The sequence below is a fragment of the Triturus cristatus genome, chromosome 5_2 (genome assembly GCF_964204655.1).
Source record: "Triturus cristatus chromosome 5_2, aTriCri1.1, whole genome shotgun sequence".
Lineage (NCBI taxonomy): Eukaryota > Metazoa > Chordata > Amphibia > Caudata > Salamandridae > Triturus > Triturus cristatus.
The window spans coordinates 842636364-842655711 of NC_140588.1; the positions used below are offsets into that span (position 1 = coordinate 842636364).

General features: G+C 45.4%; 1 protein-coding gene across 1 annotated transcript in view; it reads right to left on the reverse strand.

The window, feature by feature from the left end:
* Nucleotides 1–1004: 1004 nt before the first annotated feature.
* The window catches only part of LOC146829333 (indolethylamine N-methyltransferase-like), a 176088-nt gene continuing 157744 nt past the window's right edge, over nt 1005–19348 (reverse strand). Inside the window, exon 3 of the mRNA XM_085607986.1 lies at nt 1005–1854. Coding sequence (XP_085464112.1) covers nt 1416–1854 — 439 coding nt within the window. The 3' untranslated portion in view covers nt 1005–1415. The remainder of the gene's footprint in view (nt 1855–19348) is intronic.

A 19348-nucleotide genomic window follows, 5' to 3' on the forward strand; every position in this document is an offset into this window, starting at 1 on the left:
CTAAGAGATGACCTCGTTGGTGCGAGTGGCTTGCTTGGAAAATGTTTAAATGGCAATTAACTCTGATGTACACCCAGCAGTCCCGCTGCTTTACACTTTTAGTGTTGCCATAGGTTCAGTGTTCTCCAATCGCCACATTCCCTTGATTGGCTCTCAGGGCAGGAAGCTGCTTCTCAGCAAGAGACTGTGCAGATAACACATGGCTCCTGAACAGCTGCTGCGAGCAGACATGGGAAAACACACTTATGGCACGCTCCACTGCAATTACACCAACTTCCTTTTAGACCAGCAGTGACAAGTAATCAAAGCATACTTCTGGGCACCGAGGCTGCACTTGTTGTGTCAGGACGTTCAGTAATTCCATTCACATAGCGCTTAAGTCCACATAATTAACAGCATGGACCATGTTGCTAAGTACATAGGATGTGTGATGGGAGGGCTTGCATTGCATTTGGAGTGAAAGAAGGCAGTCATCCTTTTCCTACTCCTGTTCAGGAAATGTGGCATATTTATTGGGTGAAATGTGCCTAATTCGAGACTCCTTCCCTAGGTGGTGCACAGCAGCAGCATCATGTCATAGTTGATGTTGGTTTACTTGTGTGTGTCTCCGCCATGGTGTGGTGCTGCCGTTGTAGCTGGCCTCACTAATACTGCATGAAAATAGCCTTGTGTCCAGTGAAAGAAAGTTTAAGCCTTACCACTTTCAAATGTCACCAGCCGCCACTGAGGGTGGAATGTTAAGATTTAGTTTCCAAGAAGCAGCCACTGTAGCAAATGGATTTGAATATGTGTTACAAGAATGACAATTTGCGCTATACAACCCTCTGTGAATTTAAAAATCATATGTTATTAGAATCAATTAGTTTTCCTACTTCGCTAAATTGACATCATTTCTGCAAAGTATGAATTTATATTCAGAGCACGCCTAGCCCTGCATAGACTTTCTTGCCCCCAGCATCATAATACGTTTAGATACTGAAATGACGAAAGCACACTGTGAAGCGTCACGATTGCTGTTTGTTTTATTAGCATTAAAGGCAATTACACCTTAGAGATACAAGTATTGGTAAGATATGATTAGAATGTCCAGATGCGTTATCTAGATCAAAGTTTTTTATGACTGTAAGCAGATATTTGAGGTAAGTGAGAGTCGACGAGAGAGACGAAGAACATGGATTAAGTACCACCCAGGGATATGGTGGCAATGGCACTCCAATGATTCAACTGCATCTTTGATTAGATTTCAGTTATTTGACTAGACAACATTTTAAAGTCAAAGCTGTAAAATGAAAATAAGACAATCTTTAGAAAATTAGAAAGATCATAAACACAGGAGCCTCGATTATGAGTCTTCTTCTGGACTCTGCCTTCTGCCCTTAACTTTGGAGTGAGCATTTTTTTTTTATCAATTGTGACTATACAACCTCTCTTTCTTTAAATGCAATAAGGAAAAATGTTGCTGTAGTATCATTTAGAGAGTACAGTGATTTCTCAACGCGAGGTTTAATCTTTAGCAATTTAATTGCATAGCCAGCATCACTTATAGTTTTTCTCAAAAACTCTTCTTCAATGCTTAATGTTGTAAACTTGAATGATTCAACTATGTGAAAGGTGGTTCCAAACGATCCAGTCATTAAAAGGTGGCCTCCTACTCGCAAAAGTGATGACATATTTTTCAGACCGGTGCAATAGGCGTCCTTGTTGAGAAAAGTCGTTTCCAAACAGTATTCCGTGAGCAGGCAATCGGCTTGAGGAAAGACGTGTGGGGCTAAAGGGTCACTTTTACAGACATCGTGTTCTACAGTATGTTTGATTTTTCTTCTCAACCTCTCTTGAATTTCCATCCAATTGTCACTAAAATATATATACAGGAAACAATAAATGTATAGCCCATATTACATCCATAACCACTTATACTTTCACAAACGTTGACACAGAAATCGAAAATGCGTGAGAAATAAATTAAGTGAGAGTACTATATTCTGTAAGACCGTCTGCAAAGGTTCGGGCCATGCAGGCTTGCGACCTGTGCAGGCATGACTTGCTGCTCTTGATAGTTTACATTTGTTGCTCTGGAGCACAAACATACAGGGCTCTTGACCTCCACTCTAGATAGCTGATCAGACCCTCAAAGCCCCATATCCGCATTTGTAGGGGACACAGTGCTACAAATTGCATCGATGATTAGAATGTTTGGTGAAGACTTCATACCAAAAATTAAATAGCAGGAATGAAAGTGTACTGCATTTAGGACATTTCTACCTGATGCACAAATATTCTAAAACATCTTGAACTCTGACCTCTGAAAATGTTTGAAAATCGTTTTATTGCAACCTACAGAATGATATAAGTCTCTCACATGGGAACAAACATATATTATGGACATAAAAACATGTTACAGCTGTATGGTTTTGTGAGGAATTTTCACCAGGATCCTGGAACATCTAATCTTAGGGTCATATTTATCAATCTTTTGAACACAGAATTGCTAATGTTTCTTCACTCTCATTATCCCAGAAAATTTAACCTGATCTGCTGTGGCTACCTTTCACTTTATATCTCTCTGTGTATACACCTATATCTTAGTTACTATGGAGCATATTATCAAGTCTGGCGATAAAATTATCGCCGCTCCAGCGGCAGAAAACTGCAGCTAAAGCGGCGATAATGGGCTTGATAATAAGCTCTATGGAATTCCAATTGAAGCCCATGTTAGATGTCCTTCACATTTAACATGGGCTTCAATTGGAATTCCATAGAGCATATTATTAAGCCCATTATCGCCGTTTTAGCGGCAGTTTTCTGCCGCTAAAGCGGCGATAATTTTATCGCCTGGCTTGATAATATGCCCCTATATTATTTTATTTTATATATATATATATATATATTCACTTAAAAAACCATAGGTTTCACACATGTTATAGTTAGCTGTACATTTCACTCGTAAAAAACCAATGAAATTCCACGTTATAGTTAGATCAGGTAACTATAACTTGCGCGCCCACAATAAACTGCTGATGACGTCACATATTACATCACTCATGACATGGTCAGTGACATCACTCATGACATCAATGATGACATCTGAAATTACACATTGTGGATTGCGGTCGCGCAAGTTATAGTTACCTGATCTAACTATAACGTGGAATTTCATTGGTTTTTTACGAGTGAAATGTACAGCTAACTATAACATGTGTGAAACCTATGGTTTTTTAAGTGAATTTGCAAGGTTTTGTAAATGATAATTCCTAACTATAACGTGTGTGAAACCTATGGTTTTGTCAGTGAATTTGTACGGTTTTTTAAATACTAAGTTATGTATTTATTTTTTATTTTTTTTCTGGTTTTTCACTATGCGCACACCCTGCGCGCACGGTGCGCTTCGCGCACCGTGCGCGCGCTGTGGGCACCAAGCACCCACGTTGTGCAGTCCATGCCGTGCGCGCCGCGCTTTTTTTTACGCAGTAACATTTGTTTTTTTCTCCCTTGTGGGTCCTTTATTTTATTTATTAAATGTGATTGTTATTTCTTGCTTTTTTTTTTTTTCTTTTTGCCGTGCGCGTACGGTAAGCTTACCGTACGCGCAACCCGCAATTTTTTTTAAAAATTATTAAATGTATTTTTCGTACTTTTGGGTCCTTCTTGGACCCCCTGACAAACACTAGGGGGTCTGCAACTCTCTTCGTTGCCCCCTTTTCACGTTCCCCACCTTTGTTTCTCAGTGCGAGAGACAGAAAATGGCGGCCGACACTTCCTGATTTCGACCGATTCGAATGTTTACAGTCATGTAACCACCAATCAGAATTGAGCTCGCGCACGGCACCGTATGCGTACGGTAAGCTTACGGTAAGCGCACGGAGCGCGCTTACAGATATATATATTGATTTAAATGCTATTTTCTCAGGACCTACTGAACAGATTTACACAAGACCTACAAAAGGCACATCCTTGACCTGAGGACTAACTCTCTGCCAAATTTCAAGTAATTCTGTTCAGCCGTTCGGGCTGTAGCTCGGACTAAAGGTCCTATGGGAAAATGCATGGGGAAAACGCGTTTTGGGACCCCCCTTTTTTCTCAGCCCCCGCTTGACGAATCCCCCCAAGACTTTCAGGGTAGGAGCGGAGCGTAGCGCCCCATTAGTTTTGAAAATTGTGCGCGGATTCGTCGACCGGCGCCAAAGTTATTCCAAATAGAATGTTGCGGATTTCCTATGGAAACACGGTCCTAACTATAACTATCTACTGGCGACCGCCAGTAGATAATATATATATATATATATATATATATATATATATTACCTACTGGCGGTCGCCAGTAGGTAGTTATAGTTAGGACCCCTTTTCCATAGGAAAACCTCAACATTCTATTTTGAATAACTTTGGCGCCGGTCGATGAATCCTCGCGAATTTCTCAAAATAGGTGGGGCGCTACGCTCCGCTCCTACCCTGAAAGTCTCGGGGGGATTCGTCAAGCGGGGGCTGAGATAAAAGGGGGGTCCCAAAACGCGTTTTTCCCATGCATTTTTCCATAGGACCTTTAGAACGAGCTACAGCCCGAACGGCTGAACAGAATTACTAGAAATTTGGCAGAGAGGTAGTCCCTAGGTCAAGGAAGTGCCTTTTGTAGGTTTGGTGTAAATCTGTTCAGTAGATTCTGAGAAAATAGCCTTTAAATCAATATATATATCTGAGCCCGCTTACGGTACGCTTACCGTACGCTTACCTTTAAACGTACGGTGGCGTGCGCGAGCGCCATTCTGATTGGCTCTTAGATCTTAGTAAACATTAGAATCGGCCGAAACCAGGAAGCGGCGTCCGCCATTTTGTCTCTCGCATTGAGAGTTATTTCTCAAACTTGATGCCCAAAAACATGTTACGGGGCATTTTTGACAACTCCCTCCCACACAGTCATGTTGAGGGAGTCCCCAAACATCCCCCAAGAGCAAAAACGGTTTTATTTTTTTTCGGCATTTTCGCCGAGTACGCTTACCGTACGCTTACCGTAAGCGTACGGTAAAAAAAAAAAAAACACTATCCACACTTACCCCACCCCCTGTGCTTTTGGTGGCCGGAGGCCACCAAATGTACAGGGCTTATTAATAGGTAAAAAAAACTAAATTTTGGCAACATGAAATTATAAAATCGAAATAAAAAAAACACTATCCACATTGACCCCACCCCCAGTGCTTTTGGTGGCCGAAGGCCACCAAATGTACAGGGCTTATTAAAGTTGATAAAAACCGTGCACGGAACGAACTGCGTTAAGTGGGCGCGCACGCCTCGAATGGCGTAAAGTAACTTAGCATTTAAAAAACCGTACAAATTCACTGAAAAAACCATAGGTTTCACACACGTTATAGTTAGGAATTAGCATTTAAAAAACCTTGCAAATTCACTGAAAAAACCATAGGTTTCACACATGTTATAGTTAGCGGAAATTTTACTGATAAAAAACCAATGAAATTGCCCCGTTATAGTTAGTGCTGGCAACTATAACTCACGCGACCGCAATCTTCTGCTGATGACATATGTGTCTTTATGATAAAAAATATTTGTAATATATGTATAGCTAAAAATTTATGGAAGAAGACATGGGCAAATAAGTGTCTAAATACAGTATTAGCATCAGCAGAGGATTGCGGTCGCGTGAGTTATAGTTGCCAGCACTAACTATAACGGGGCAATTTCATTGGTTTTTTATCAGTAAAATTTCCGCTAACTATAACATGTGTGAAACCTATGGTTTTTTCAGTGAATATATATATATATATATATATATATATATATATATATATATATTTTTTTTTTTTTGTTTGTTTTTTCTCTCTTCTTCTGCCCTCCCTCTTTCATACTCCATAGTTTTACAACATAATATGATATATATTTATCGACTTGTATCGCTTTTTTCCCCCTCTAAATCACTTGACTATGTTCTATTTCTCTCTACTGGTTCTTATTTGATATCAATATTGTATTGATGTTATTTTTAATGTTCTTTTCTCTAAAACGCCCCAAAAAAGTATTCAACAAAAAATATATGTTTATCAATCTTTCAAGCATTACAGTGCAGAAAGACACCTTGCTGTGCTGTGCTGTGTGAAAGGGAGAGGGCAGGAATACGTCATATCAATCCTACTCTCTCACTGCACTGGTGCACTTGTTGGTGCCTACTGGCAATGAAGGCACCATTGCAGGATTATTTTTGTGCAGGAATCATTCTTCTTTCTAAATGGGTTGCAGAATGCAGCATACAAAGAAAGATGAAACAACAATGAGAAAAAAATATATTTTTCCTTCTTGCACCTCCCCTGGGAAGGTGTAACATTTTGAGGCATTACCAGGTTTAACAGTCTTGGTAAATCTGGGAATGCACCAAAATCCATGGATTAATGCATGTAAACACTGAGGCTCCCCTCAGGGAATGCCTTTCCAGGTCAGAGTGACTCGGGTGCTGCCTTGCATTACTCCAGATTTACCAAGTCATACAGGGCCACGCAAGGTCACTCTCATTCTAGGTTTTGCATCGCCCTGCATCACCTTGCGTAGTGCAAGGGTGTCAAAAAACTTTGACAAATATGCCTCTTATCCTTTACTGACCAGTATTCCTGGTTAATGCTGTTTTTTTACCACTTCTGTCTCAAAGCTTTTGTTACTATTGCCTTCAATTTGGAGTAATCCTGACATTCCAGACGTAGCTTGGATGAAAAGTCAACTATTCCTCTTTGTGGATACGATTTGACGACTTAAGAGGAGACCAAAATCAATGTGCTTACACATAAACCAATTCAAGCAGTGGAGAATGTCATAGCTAAATCTGGAAGGTCTTAGAAAATCCTAGTGCTGTTTTTCAAACATAAACATTTTAATGGTATTGTAGTGCCTAAAGTTAAAACACAACATGTATCACCAAGTTTAGCAAAATATTGTTCTACAATTTAAACTGATCAAAATCAGTGATTCCATTCAACAGCTCAGCGCTCGGACATTGGGTAATCCAGGGATTTTATATCAGAGATTTCAGATACACAGAGTTCACTGTGATAATATATTTGCACCCTTTGCTTCTGAGAGACAAACATTCCACCCAGCCCCACCATGTGATTCAGTCCTTTTTTGATGATTGGGACACTGCACACTTTTTTCCACAAAGGGTATCTAGGCCAAATTTGTGTCCTTTTGCCACCCAGGTCAAAGGTGTTAACACTTCCCTTAGAATCTTACTGTGGAGAGAAAGGTAATCAAGATTTGTGGACAGAACAGAAAAACAAGGCAAAGAATAGCAACATTTTATTTTTAAACATTGGAGACAAGTACCGTGCAAGAAAGCATATGTTTTTTCTTACTATAAATGTGTTCATCAAAAGGTTTTCTATGCTAAGAACACCATCTCACCAGCTTTCAGGAACAGACACAAGGTCTGATTTAGGGATTGGTGACTCGATTAAAGTCCATTGTCGCGTAGACCCTACGGGACGACCCGATTGTGGCCAGGCCAGGACTCCATTTCACTATAGGTCTGATTTGAAAATAGCAGACGTTACCTTTCTAGGTTTTAAAACATGGTGGTCGTTACCGCCCTGGGGAAATGTATAAAGGTCATATCCTTTTGAATCGGAAATGTGTCATATGCCTTTGACCCTAATGCATTAAGGTGTGATAACCTCCCTATAGTTACACATATAAGACAGCACTCTGGGACAAGTATTTTTTCCAAGGTAAAATAACAGTTATAGCCCAAACAGTGTAATTTGTATTGATATATTTTTATCTTAGAAGTACGTCTTATTTTTATTAACAAATTTTATTGTGTCAAATATCAAACACAGTGCAGAGCTCCTTAACACAGAAGACATCTGCCATAGCATACAATGCAGACTAATGACATTGACATCTAGTTTATATATTTTCAGAATTGTAAGCATAAAAAACAAACGTAATAACCCCCCCGTTGCACTATTCCATACCTGCATCTTGATTGTCACCACATCACCCACTCCAATGAATGAATTTCATCCCTATGTAGTTGGTCCCTGCATGATTAGCCCAATACCGAGACAGCCGCAGGAGGGACTGGATCCAGGAAGAGTCCCCTATAGTCCGCCCATCTCTTCCAGATCTTTGGATGTTTATGCGGGCATCCCCTGGCCTTAAATATTGGAATCTTCAATCCCATACAAAAGTCAAGACCATTCTTCCATGCTGACTGAGAAGGTGGGACCAATGCTTTGCATAACCTTGCAATGTCCCTTTTTAGCCGATGTCAGCCCGACTAAAACAACAGTCTTTTATACATATTACCCCCAACACTTTCCATGATGTGTAGGATTACCAATCTTGGTGAGGAGTAGAGCTCCCACCCCAACACTCCTGTGAGCCCAGCCAGAACCACTTGCCAGAATCTCGTGAGTACTGCGCAATGCAAAATTGTGTGTATGAGGGATCCTTCATCCCGACCACATTGTAAGCATATCAGGCATGACACTAGACCCACCCTCCACAGCCTTAGTTAGGTGTAGTTCACTCGGAGCAAGTATTTAAATTGGATGAGACGCAGGTGTGTCACTATCGCTGCCTCCCTATGGGAAACCAATGCCTCCATCCAATCATCCCCATCCAGTGGGCCAAGATCACTCTCCCACGCTTCTCTAATTTTGTTTAACATAAGAGAGCTATTTGTCACCAGGGACTGATAGATTTGTGAAATTTTGTGATCTTGTAAATCTCCCCTAAATTCCTTGGCTTCAATAGGGCTAAATTCAGGGAGAGCCTCTAACCCTACAATGCCAGGAGAACTGGCATGCCTAAATTGGAGGTATTTATAAAATTGAGTTTTTGGCATCTGATACTCTTGCTGGAGGTCTTGGAAGGATTTCAGTACGGAACCTCGCATCACATCCCCTAATGAAGAGATTCCTATATTGTCCCACCCACGAAACCCAGGTAGAGTGGCCAGTTGTGGCAGACGCCCATTGTGCCACAGTAGGGTTTCCCCAGTAAGCTTGTCCCACCAACCCATCTTACGGAGGGACTGTTTCCACACCTGGAATACCACCCTCATGGCCAGTGGTAGAGAGTTGCACAGGGGTGCTGAATACAAAATGGTATGATGAGTGGAGGCCCCCATGCATCTCCGCTCCACTGCATACACTGGGTCTGTCCTATCTCCATACCACCATTCATTCAGTATCAGCAAGTGCGATGCCATATAGTATGATTGAACATCCGACGTAGCCAACCCCCCCACAGTACGTCAACTGAAAGCAGGTCCGATCTGCCATAGATGGAGAGGGGCAGTGCGACCAAACTTTTATCTCCTCAACAATATTTTTGTTGCATGACACGTTTGGCAAGTTCGACAGGAAGACTCCCAGATATTTCACCCCTCCGTAGTTACTTGCACTGCTGATGCCCAAGGCCCCAATCCTGCCAGTCCCCCAAATACCCACAGGGTAGATTTATGGAGATTCATGAAAAGACCTGACGACTCCCCAAAAATTTGCATAATATGGAGCAGCCTCAGTCCCATCTTGTTGATGTCTGTTAAAAAGAATAAGACATCATCAGCATATAATGCAATGCGTTTCCAGAGCTCATGTGCCCACTCAAAACCTGTCACCTGTGCATCTATCCGCACCCACTCCACCAGGGGCTCCATTGCCAAGGCAAAAAGATATAATGTCAAGGGACATCCCCGGCGGGTGCCCCTTCCAATTGAAAATGTAAAGGAAGTGGATCCCGCAATGCGCACCGATGCTGTAAGGTCTGTATGCAACAATTTTAAATATGACAAAAAGCGCAGGCCCATATTAAGGCGATCTAGGAGCGCAAACAGGTATACCCAACTAAGGGAGTCAAATGCCCCATCGATATCTGCCAGTAAAAGGGCAGTTCATTCCCCGAATCCCCGGATGGTTGCCATGGCAACGTGAGCACAGTGGATATTATCGTGCTTTGCTCTCTGGGGATAAACCCGGCTTGGTCAGGATGGATCAAGTTAGTTATATGAGATTGCAGGCGATTGGCCAATGCTTTGGCCAAGACTTTTTCCTCGACATTCAACAATGACATAGGACGATACGAAACATGTTGGTCTGGGGGTCGGCCTGGTTTATTAACCACGACCACTTTTTCATGTCTGCAGTCTTGCAGAAGGCAACCTTGTTCTCTCGCTTCCTCAACCATTCAAAGAAAATGGGGCCCCAATTTAGGGAACTGGTCCTTAAAAAACTCCCACAGGAAACCATTGGCACCAGGCACATTCTCCAAATTCAAGTCCCCCAGCGCTGTGCTCAGCTCCTCCTCGGTAAGTGGGTGATACAGCTCCACACACACATGCCTCATCTGAGTTGGCCTGGGCTGGTAAATTGTCTATAAAGTGGCGTATCCTGCCTTCCTGTAAAAGTTCCTTAGGAGTATATAACTCTGCAAAATAACTTGTGAAGCTCTCTGCAATTAGAGAGCGGTCCCCGAGAACCCTTCCATATGGGCCCAGTATGCTGGGAAGAACCTCGGGGTGAAAGGCGCCCTGACTACCTGGAGTAGTTTACTGGACTTGTCGCCCCGCTGGTAAATCCGACTGCGGGACGCCAACCACACCAACCTGGCTTCATCCATCAGGAGGTCAGCAAGAGTCTGCCATGCCAGCACCAGCTGTTGGCGCACCAGACTCCACCCTCCTCCCTACCATTCCGCTCAAGTTCCATTATGTGGGCCTCTGACCTCAGAAGTGACTCCCTCCGAGCTTTACATGCCGCTGTGCAAAATTATATATCGATTCCCCGTATGATTGGCTTCATCGCCTCCCACAGGGGTTCAGCCTCTGCTACCGACCCAACATTGATCTCTAAGTATTGCTTGATTGCCTGCCCTATGTGTTCCCTATATTTCTAATCATGCAGATTTCAGGGGGAAAGACACCATCGGAAGGGTTATTTCACAGGACCCAGCTGTACCATAAGAATGACTGGGGAATGATCTGACAAACCTCTTGGGATCTCTACAGCCCTCTGCCTATTGGCAGCCCCTGATGGCACGAATCTATAATCCAGTCGGGAGTATGAGTCATGTACTGTCGAAAGATAAGTGTAACCCCGGTCTTCACCATGTAGCCGCCGCCATGGATCCGCCCAGCCCAAGCCCATCACCAGGGAGTTCAGTTTGGTAGAGTGATGAACATTGGAGTATCCCCCCAGTCTCCATCTATCTTTGGCCATGTCCACCAAGTCGTTCCAGTCCCCCCTATCATCGCCAACCCGTCCGGTATATCAGCCCACAGAGTCGTAAGGCGCTCAACCATCACGCAGGACAACGGCGAGGGGGCATACACACATCACAATATCACCTGCTCCTCATAGATAGTGACCCTGATGAAGACGTACCTCCACTAGGTGTCTGTCCATGCCCTAGAGTGTTTGTAAGGAACCCTGTGATGAATTAGAATTGCAATCCCACCGGACCCCTCGTGAAACCCGAATGGAACACTTGAATATAACCATACCTAGGGAGACGCAGCACTTCTGTTCCCTTGAAGTGCGTTTCCTGAAGCATCAGGATGTCCGCACAATAGCGTTTGGCCTGATGGAGTATAGTCCCTCTTTTTATTTTGTCTAGCGCTCCTCTAACATTCCAACTCACTATCCGGAGATCCCCTGCCGGAGTTCGCATCCTATCAATTGGACCTGCCATCAATGGATCCTGGGACTTTGGTATGTGAGACAATTATCATCCAGTGTGCAAGTAGTGGCTTTGTATATAAGAGAAGCAGTGCAAACATGAAACATATGAACCCCAACTTCCCCCCACACCCTCCTATACCTCAAAACTGCTGAAGTATCTGTCGTGGTGGAGGTGGCTTGCAGGCCTCAAAGGAAATTCCCCGCACACCCACGCCAATGGATATCCAATTACCAGCCCCTTGGTCAACGGGTGTTCCCCTCGACAAATGAAGTCTGAAAAAGGTACTAGCACCCCCTTGTACTACATCGGTCTAAACATATGGCACCAACAGCCCCCCTGCCTGGGGGAGTCCCAGGGCGACTATGCGGCCAAAGTCCCCTGTTGGGGCATCGATGTACATCTGTTAGGATCATTACAGGATTGAGATCGATGTCTGGGCCTTGATCTTCTATTCCCTTTAACTTTGGGCTTGGGTGGTTTACGGACAACATCGTTGGATGATGAATCTGATTTCATCCTGGGTGGCGTTTGGGGCCGAACCTTCACTGTCTCATCTGTCCAGTTGAAGACCTCCTCAGGTGACTCGAAGAAGAGCATACATGATTGGTACACCACCCTCAGTCTGGCAGGGTATAGTAAGGCGTATGGGAGTTTTAGATCATGGAGATGGGCCTTTGCTGCCAGGAATGACTGTCACTTCTGCTGGACTAGCCGTGTATAATCTGGAAACATGAGGATGCGGGCATTGTCGTAGGTCAGGGGCTCTTTAGCTCTGGCTTGTTTAGGATCGTGTATCTGTCATGATAATTTAATATCTTGGCAATGACAGGCCTCGGTTTGGCTCCCAGTGGTGGCTTCTGCGTCAAGGCCCTGTGAGCCCTTCCAGCAACAAAACAGTAGGACAATGGCTCCAGGGAAGCCAGCTCGTGAGCCACTGAGTCAGGAACCGTTCCATGTCGCCTCCTTCACATCCTTCTGGGAATCCTACAAAGCACAGATTGTTTCTACTGGCCCTACCCTCCGCATCTTCCACCCGTTATGCCAGGCCTCTGGTGACCATCTCCAATGAAGCAACTTTTTTCTGTGAGGTAGTGACCGAGTCTTCAACCTCTGAAATCCTGGTCTCGGTCTCCGTGATACTCTCCACCGCATTTCATAGATCGTGCCTGATAAGCATGATGTCAGAGCCCAGTGCCGCCATCTTCGTATCCAAGGCGTCCCTAGACTGCGTGATGGCCGCCATGAAAGCTGCATTGTCCAGCATGCCCCTGGTTGCGCCCCCTTGTTCAGATGGCAAGGCCCCTGCTCCGGTGTAGCAATCCAATGTGCTTTGCCCTTCTCTCGGAAGATGGCCGCTCCACAGCTCTTGATTTGAGCTCACCAGACAGCCCATTCTTTCATATCATGTGGCGTGTGGATCTCCGCCTCCTGTCTGTTCCACAACCAAAATTCGTCCCTGCATGAAACCTCCAGGATGTCAGTGTTTGGGCAGAGACCTCCTGCCCACAAGCCGCACTGAGTGCTAACCCAGCCGCTTCTGCAGACAGTCATGTCTCCCCCCCCCAATGGCTGACCCACTGAGCGCCTGTTTACTACTTCCAATCAAGGGTAGGACGGTGCTAGATCCACACCGAAGTCTTGTGCCAGAAACGTAAACTAGGCCTGGCTCTTCCCTAGGCAGGTGTCAATGTTAAGGACTAGGCAACACTAAGCCGGTCCCAATCAGCCAGACCACGGCTCGTGACCCCCCAGGAGGGTATTCTGACATATGCACAACTGGCCACGGCAGGTGAAGGCTCCATACAATCTTTGGATCCCGAAGCCTCCAGTGGCCTAATGTCCAGCACCACTTGGTGTCAAGGCCTGCACCCCCCCTCGCGCAGCATCCAAGGCAATGCCATACAGGGCACCCCTGCACTGAGTAGGTTTATATCCTCGCCGAGCCCAACCGCAATGCCACTAGGCCTCCCGCTACATACCTGCACGCCTTAGCAGCCCAGAGAAGTAGACACCTGCATCGGCCTGCGCAGCCCCAGCTGGGGACACTGCGCAGGTTTTTGGAGTTCACCACCATGAGCCAGGGTTTGTCTATCCAGCGGCCGGCTCTGATCCGCAGCACGTCTGCCGCCCCCCCCGCATGGCCCGATCCAGACGCTGGGATGAAACACTAGGAGTGGGTGGGAAGGGGAGAATGAGGATTGCTCACCAAGCCTTAGTCCTCTCTGCCACTAGAGCACTCCCTCCGCTGCTGCCGCAGCTCGAAGACAACCACCAGGAGCCTACACGATCCCCAAGCAGTGCTTCTTGATGCGGAGCAGTCCAGTGCTACCACGCTTGCCGGTCTTGACTCTGGCTGCTGCCCAGGAGGACCCGCCTCGATGCCGCCGGCAAAGCCGCCAGGTCCGTAGGCCTCTGCCAGCAGTGCATCCACTGTCATTCCAGCTCACTTGCGCACCCGGACGTCGATCGCTCCACTCCACCACTACATCGGTAGGTATTTGGGGCAAGAAAATCCAAAGAAGCAGGATAATTAAAGGATAATTGAGATGGGCTGAGCGTAGCTTGCCTAATGTGCGTCCACCATGATAAATCGCTAGGCCACGACCCCATTAGTACGTCTTATTGATAAATATGATTATGTCAATAAATTCCTTAACAAAGATAAGTGAGGTTGGTTAAATTCAAAAACCCCTAAAGCCACCATGAAATTGGAGAGGACTTCTGCCCAGATTGTCACACCAGATGCTATCTGAGATTCTTCTGATAGAACATGCCAGGATGACATACTGCTGTGGTTCTGTGCTGAATGGTAATAACATACCAAGCGAGGGGAAGAGGTGAGCCCAGGTATGTAGTAAATGGTACCTTATTAAACTCTAGAAGCAAGCTAATCTACTACATGCTCTCATAGCATATCCCTCAGAAGTAGGCATTAGGGTGTTAAGTTGCAACATTAATTTCTCACTTTGACAGACATGTGTATGCTATTGTCATAGCTAGTTATGTGCCTTAGTTCTGTATTAATCATGGTATATGTGGTTATTCTATCTGTCCTAAGCAACAGAATTAGAGTTATGGAATAAGCTCTTTTTAACTATAAAATGACTCTTTCTGAGTGCAGTGCTTGTATGTGATATTCTAAAAATTAAAATTGGGTTTGAAATACCACTGCATCCTTGAAACCTTGTTACGGAATTGTTAGTAACCTAAACATTTTTTACGCAACATGAACAAGAGAACTGAGTGGGATTGTGTGGGGCTAAAACAACTTGGACTTTCATGTTGAAGCATTGGTGCACTGGATTCACTTCAGGCATAAGTGGCTGAGAAAGTCAAACCCTGTAGAACTAAGCCTATAGCCACAGTTTATGCAACACCATTAGGGTGGTAGAAGATGGTTTGTGCAACACTCGTACTCACATCATCAGACAAAGTTAGAGTGTGGTGTACTGCATGGGTTTGTATTCACCACAACCACAAAGATGTATACAAAGCCATTAAAATGTCTTGGGGTGTCCATCTTTGCTCTACTGATTCCTACACCAAATTTTTAAATGGTATTTCTCTTCTTTCTCTGCTAAAATCAAACTCCCAAAGCAGTGGACAAAAACAATTTAGTTGTTTTAAGGAAGTGGGGGTGTTTTTCTTTGCCTCTAGTGGTGAAGGTCAGTAAAAAATCATCTATCTGTCCACTAAATAGGGCAGGCAGTTCAATTGCTTACCTCAAATGGCCTGCATCTACTGAAACAAGTTTTATGTGGAAAAAATTAGAGTAAAGCAAACACAAGGAGATGATGGATGGGGCGCTAAAACTTTTCAGACACTCACCCCTAGTCACTGTTAGATCTGGGTTGAATCCAGCATCATCCTTTAGCTCACTTTGCCACCCCAGTTAAGACCCAGCCATATGTAAATCAGTCTTGACCCTGTTCCTCATGAGAACATTGCAGCCTGAACTGCCAATCCAGGTCTTCCCGAGACTGGAAACAAGAATCCTGGGACCGGTATTGGGGTGACACCCACCACCAGCCAGTCTAGCTTGAATCTGGTGGGAAAGTGAGCAAGGGTCCACGTCTGGGCAAACCCTGCCAACTAAGGGTGAACGCGGAGAACAGATTCTTTTAACCCCTTGAATGCCCATGACGAGCTGAACTCGTCATGGAGCACAGTCGCGCTGTGCCCATGACGAGTTCAGCTCGTCATGAGGCATACCCTGGGGAATCCCTCTGGTGCGGGCACCAGAGGGATTCCCTTTCATGCAAACTAGCCTCGGGAGCTGGGGAAGAGCTTCCCCAGCTCCCGAGGCCCCCCCCCCTTTCACTGTAATGACGATCGTCGCACACGTTGCGCCAACGTCATTGCAGTGAAAGTGAAATGAGCCAAGAGGCTCATTTCAGTTTCACTTTCTACGTGCTCAGGGGGCTATCTCAGTCCCCTGAGCACGTAGAAAGACGGGAGAGGTATCGTTGGAAAGGGGAGAATCTCCCCAGTGGATCCCTGCTTGGGGATCACCACAGGAGGGCGATCCCCAAGCAGGGATCCACCCACTAGACACCAGGGAGGGGGGAGCGGCCCCTTGGGCAAGGGCCTTTGCTCCCCCCAAATATTTTGTTCATTATTTAGTCTTTTTGCCCAACCGGGGGGGCAAAAAGTCCACTAGACACCAGGGAATTTTATAAAAAATACCAATAGGGGTGGGGGCTGCCCAAAATGGGCAGGCCCATGCCCCCACCCCACCCCCCCAATAATCACAGTCTTTCTGCCCCCCCAGGGGGCAGATGGGGCATTAGCCCCTAATCTGCCCCTTCGGGGGGGCAGAAAGCCCACTAAACACCAGGGATTTTTTTTAGCACAATTGTTTTTAGGGTGTGGGCTGCCCGAAATGGGCACGCCAATGCCCCCACCCTCCCCCCCACAAGAATGACAGTCTTTCTGCCCCCCAGGAGGCAGATGGGAGCTGTACCCCCCAATCTGGCCCCCCCGGGGGGCGCAGAATGCCCACTAGAAACCATGGATTTTTTGCTTTTATTAGTGTAGGGGTAGGGGCTCCCCAAAATGGGCATGACAATACCCCACCCCACCCCCAGAGAAGTTCCAGTCTTTCTGCCCCCCCGGGAGGGCAGATGGTGGCAGTGGCCCCTGATCTGCCCCCTGGGGGGGCAGAAAGCCCACTAGGCGCCAGCGAGTACGCAGGCTTTTTTTATGCGTGGGGGCTGCCCAAAATGGTCATACCAATGCCCCCACCCCCACAAAAAATAGCCACAGTCTTTCTGCCCCTTTAGGGGCATATCAGGATGAAACCCCCTTCCCCGATCCCCCCCCAGGGCGGCATAAAGCCCACTGGGCTCCGAATTTTTTTTAGCAATGTGCATACCTGTGGGTTTTGGGCCCTAGCGCAGTTGGCACGTAGGCAAACCTAGCAAACCTGTACATTCTTTAAAACTAGACACCGAGGGGAATCCTGGATGGGGTGACTTCACTGGCTCTCACCAGGTTCTGTTACCCAGAATCCATTGCAAACCTAAAAATGTGTCCAAAATAACACATTTTCCTCACATTTCTGTGGTGGAAAGTTCTAAAATCTGCGTGGGCCCACAAAATTCCACCCACCCTGCGTTCCCCAAAGTCTTCAGAGAAAAATGGTACCTCACTTGCATGGGTAGGCCTAGTGCCCGCTTCAGGCAAGGGCCCAAAACCTATTGAGGAGACATCAAAACAACCTGGTTTTGCAAAGGGGGTCCTATGAGTGTTTGGCCCTGGGCCTGGCGGCCACCTACGAAAACCTACCAAACCCACACATTTCTGAAAACTAGACAACCGGGGGATTCCAGGGAGGTATGGCTTGCGTGGATACCCAACGTTTCCTTACCCAGAATGCCCTGCAGACCTCAAATTTAGCTGAAAAATTCACCTTTTTTCACACATTTTTGTGTGGGAAAGTTGTGGCATCACTGGGCTGACACAAATTTCCTACCACCCAGCGTTCCCCCGGGTCTCCTGATAAAAAAGGTGCCTCTCTCATGTGGGAGGCCCAAGTACCCGCGACAGGCAAGGGCCCAAAACGTATTGAGGCGACATGAAAATTGCCTACATCAAAACAACCTGGTTTTGCAAGGGGGGTCACCTGGGTTTTTTGCCCGGTGCTCGGCGGCCACCTTGGGGAACCTACCAAACCCACACATTTTTGAAAACTAGACACCTGGGGGATTCCAGGGAGGTATGGCTTGCGTTGATCCCCCAACGTTTCCTTACCCAGAATGCCCTGCAAACCTCAAATTTAGCTGAAAAAATCACCTTTTTCACACATTTTTGTGTGGGAAAGTTGTGGCATCACCGGGCTGACCCAAATTTCCTACCACCCAGCATTCCACCGGGTCTCCCGATAAAAACGGTGCCTCACTCGTGTGGGAGGCCCAAGTACCCGCGACAGGCAAGGGCCCGAAACGTATTGAGGCGACATGAAAATTGCCTACCTCAAAACGATTTAAAAGGATAATTTTGCATTGTGAAAATGTGGTGTGTTCACGTTGGGTTTTGAGCCATTTCCTGTCGTGGGCACTATGCCTACCCCTACAAGTGAGGTACCATTTTTATCGGGAGACTTAGGGTAATTCAGATTTGTAAAGGAACTGTTATTACCTATTGACTTTTGATGCATTTCTGCCTTCCAAATGAAAGACATTGTGTAAAAAAGAAGTCATTCTAAAAAATGGCTGATAATTCTCATGCTAGTATGGGTATTCCCAATTTTGGAAATGTGCAAATATATACTGTTTCTAAACTCTATATTTTGTTCCCATTTCAGAAATACATAGGTGTCTTTCATACCGATTTTTCCATGTACACATTTTTACAGAATAAACACTATATACCCGGTACATAATAAAAAACCATTGCAAGTTGCTGCTCAGTTTTTGGCTCTGGGTTCGTCGGGTTCTTGGTGAACCTACAAGTCCTATATATCCCCACAACCAGAAATGTCCAGCAGATGTAACGGTATATTGCTTTCAAAGAGCTGTTGAAGTTAGAAGAAGTTACAGGTGATAACGTTGACACAAAATGCGCTTTTTTTCAACAAATTTTCAATTTATCCTATATTTAACTGTTAGTTTCTATAAAGGAACCTTGATGGATCTACACAAATGACCCCTTGCTGAATTCAGAATTTTGTCTACTTCTCCAAACTGTATAGCTTTCCAGGATCCATTATTGCTTTTGTACCCATTTCTACCATTAACTGGAAGGAGGTCGAAAGCACAAAAAATAGCAAAAATAGGCTATGTCCCAGAAAAATGCCAAAACTGTGTGGGTTTCTGACAAAAGTCTGGTATCCCTTAAAAGCTGGGAAAATGGTGATTTCAGCCCCACAAACCCTTTTTTGATAACACTTGCAGGTAAAAACCCAGATGCTTTCATTTGCAGCGCGTTTTTCCCATTTTCCCCCCCAAAAACTAAATTTTGCTGTATTTTGGCTCATTTCTGTGACCCCTCCAGGGGAATCCACAAACCCTGAGTACCCTCAGAATCCCCATGATGTTGGAAGAAAAGGATGCAAATTTGGCGTGGATACCTTATGTGGTCAAAAAGTTACAGGGGCCTCAGCGTGCACTACCCCAAATAGCCAAAAAAGGGCGTGGCACAGGAGGGGGAAAAGGCCTGGCAGCGAAGG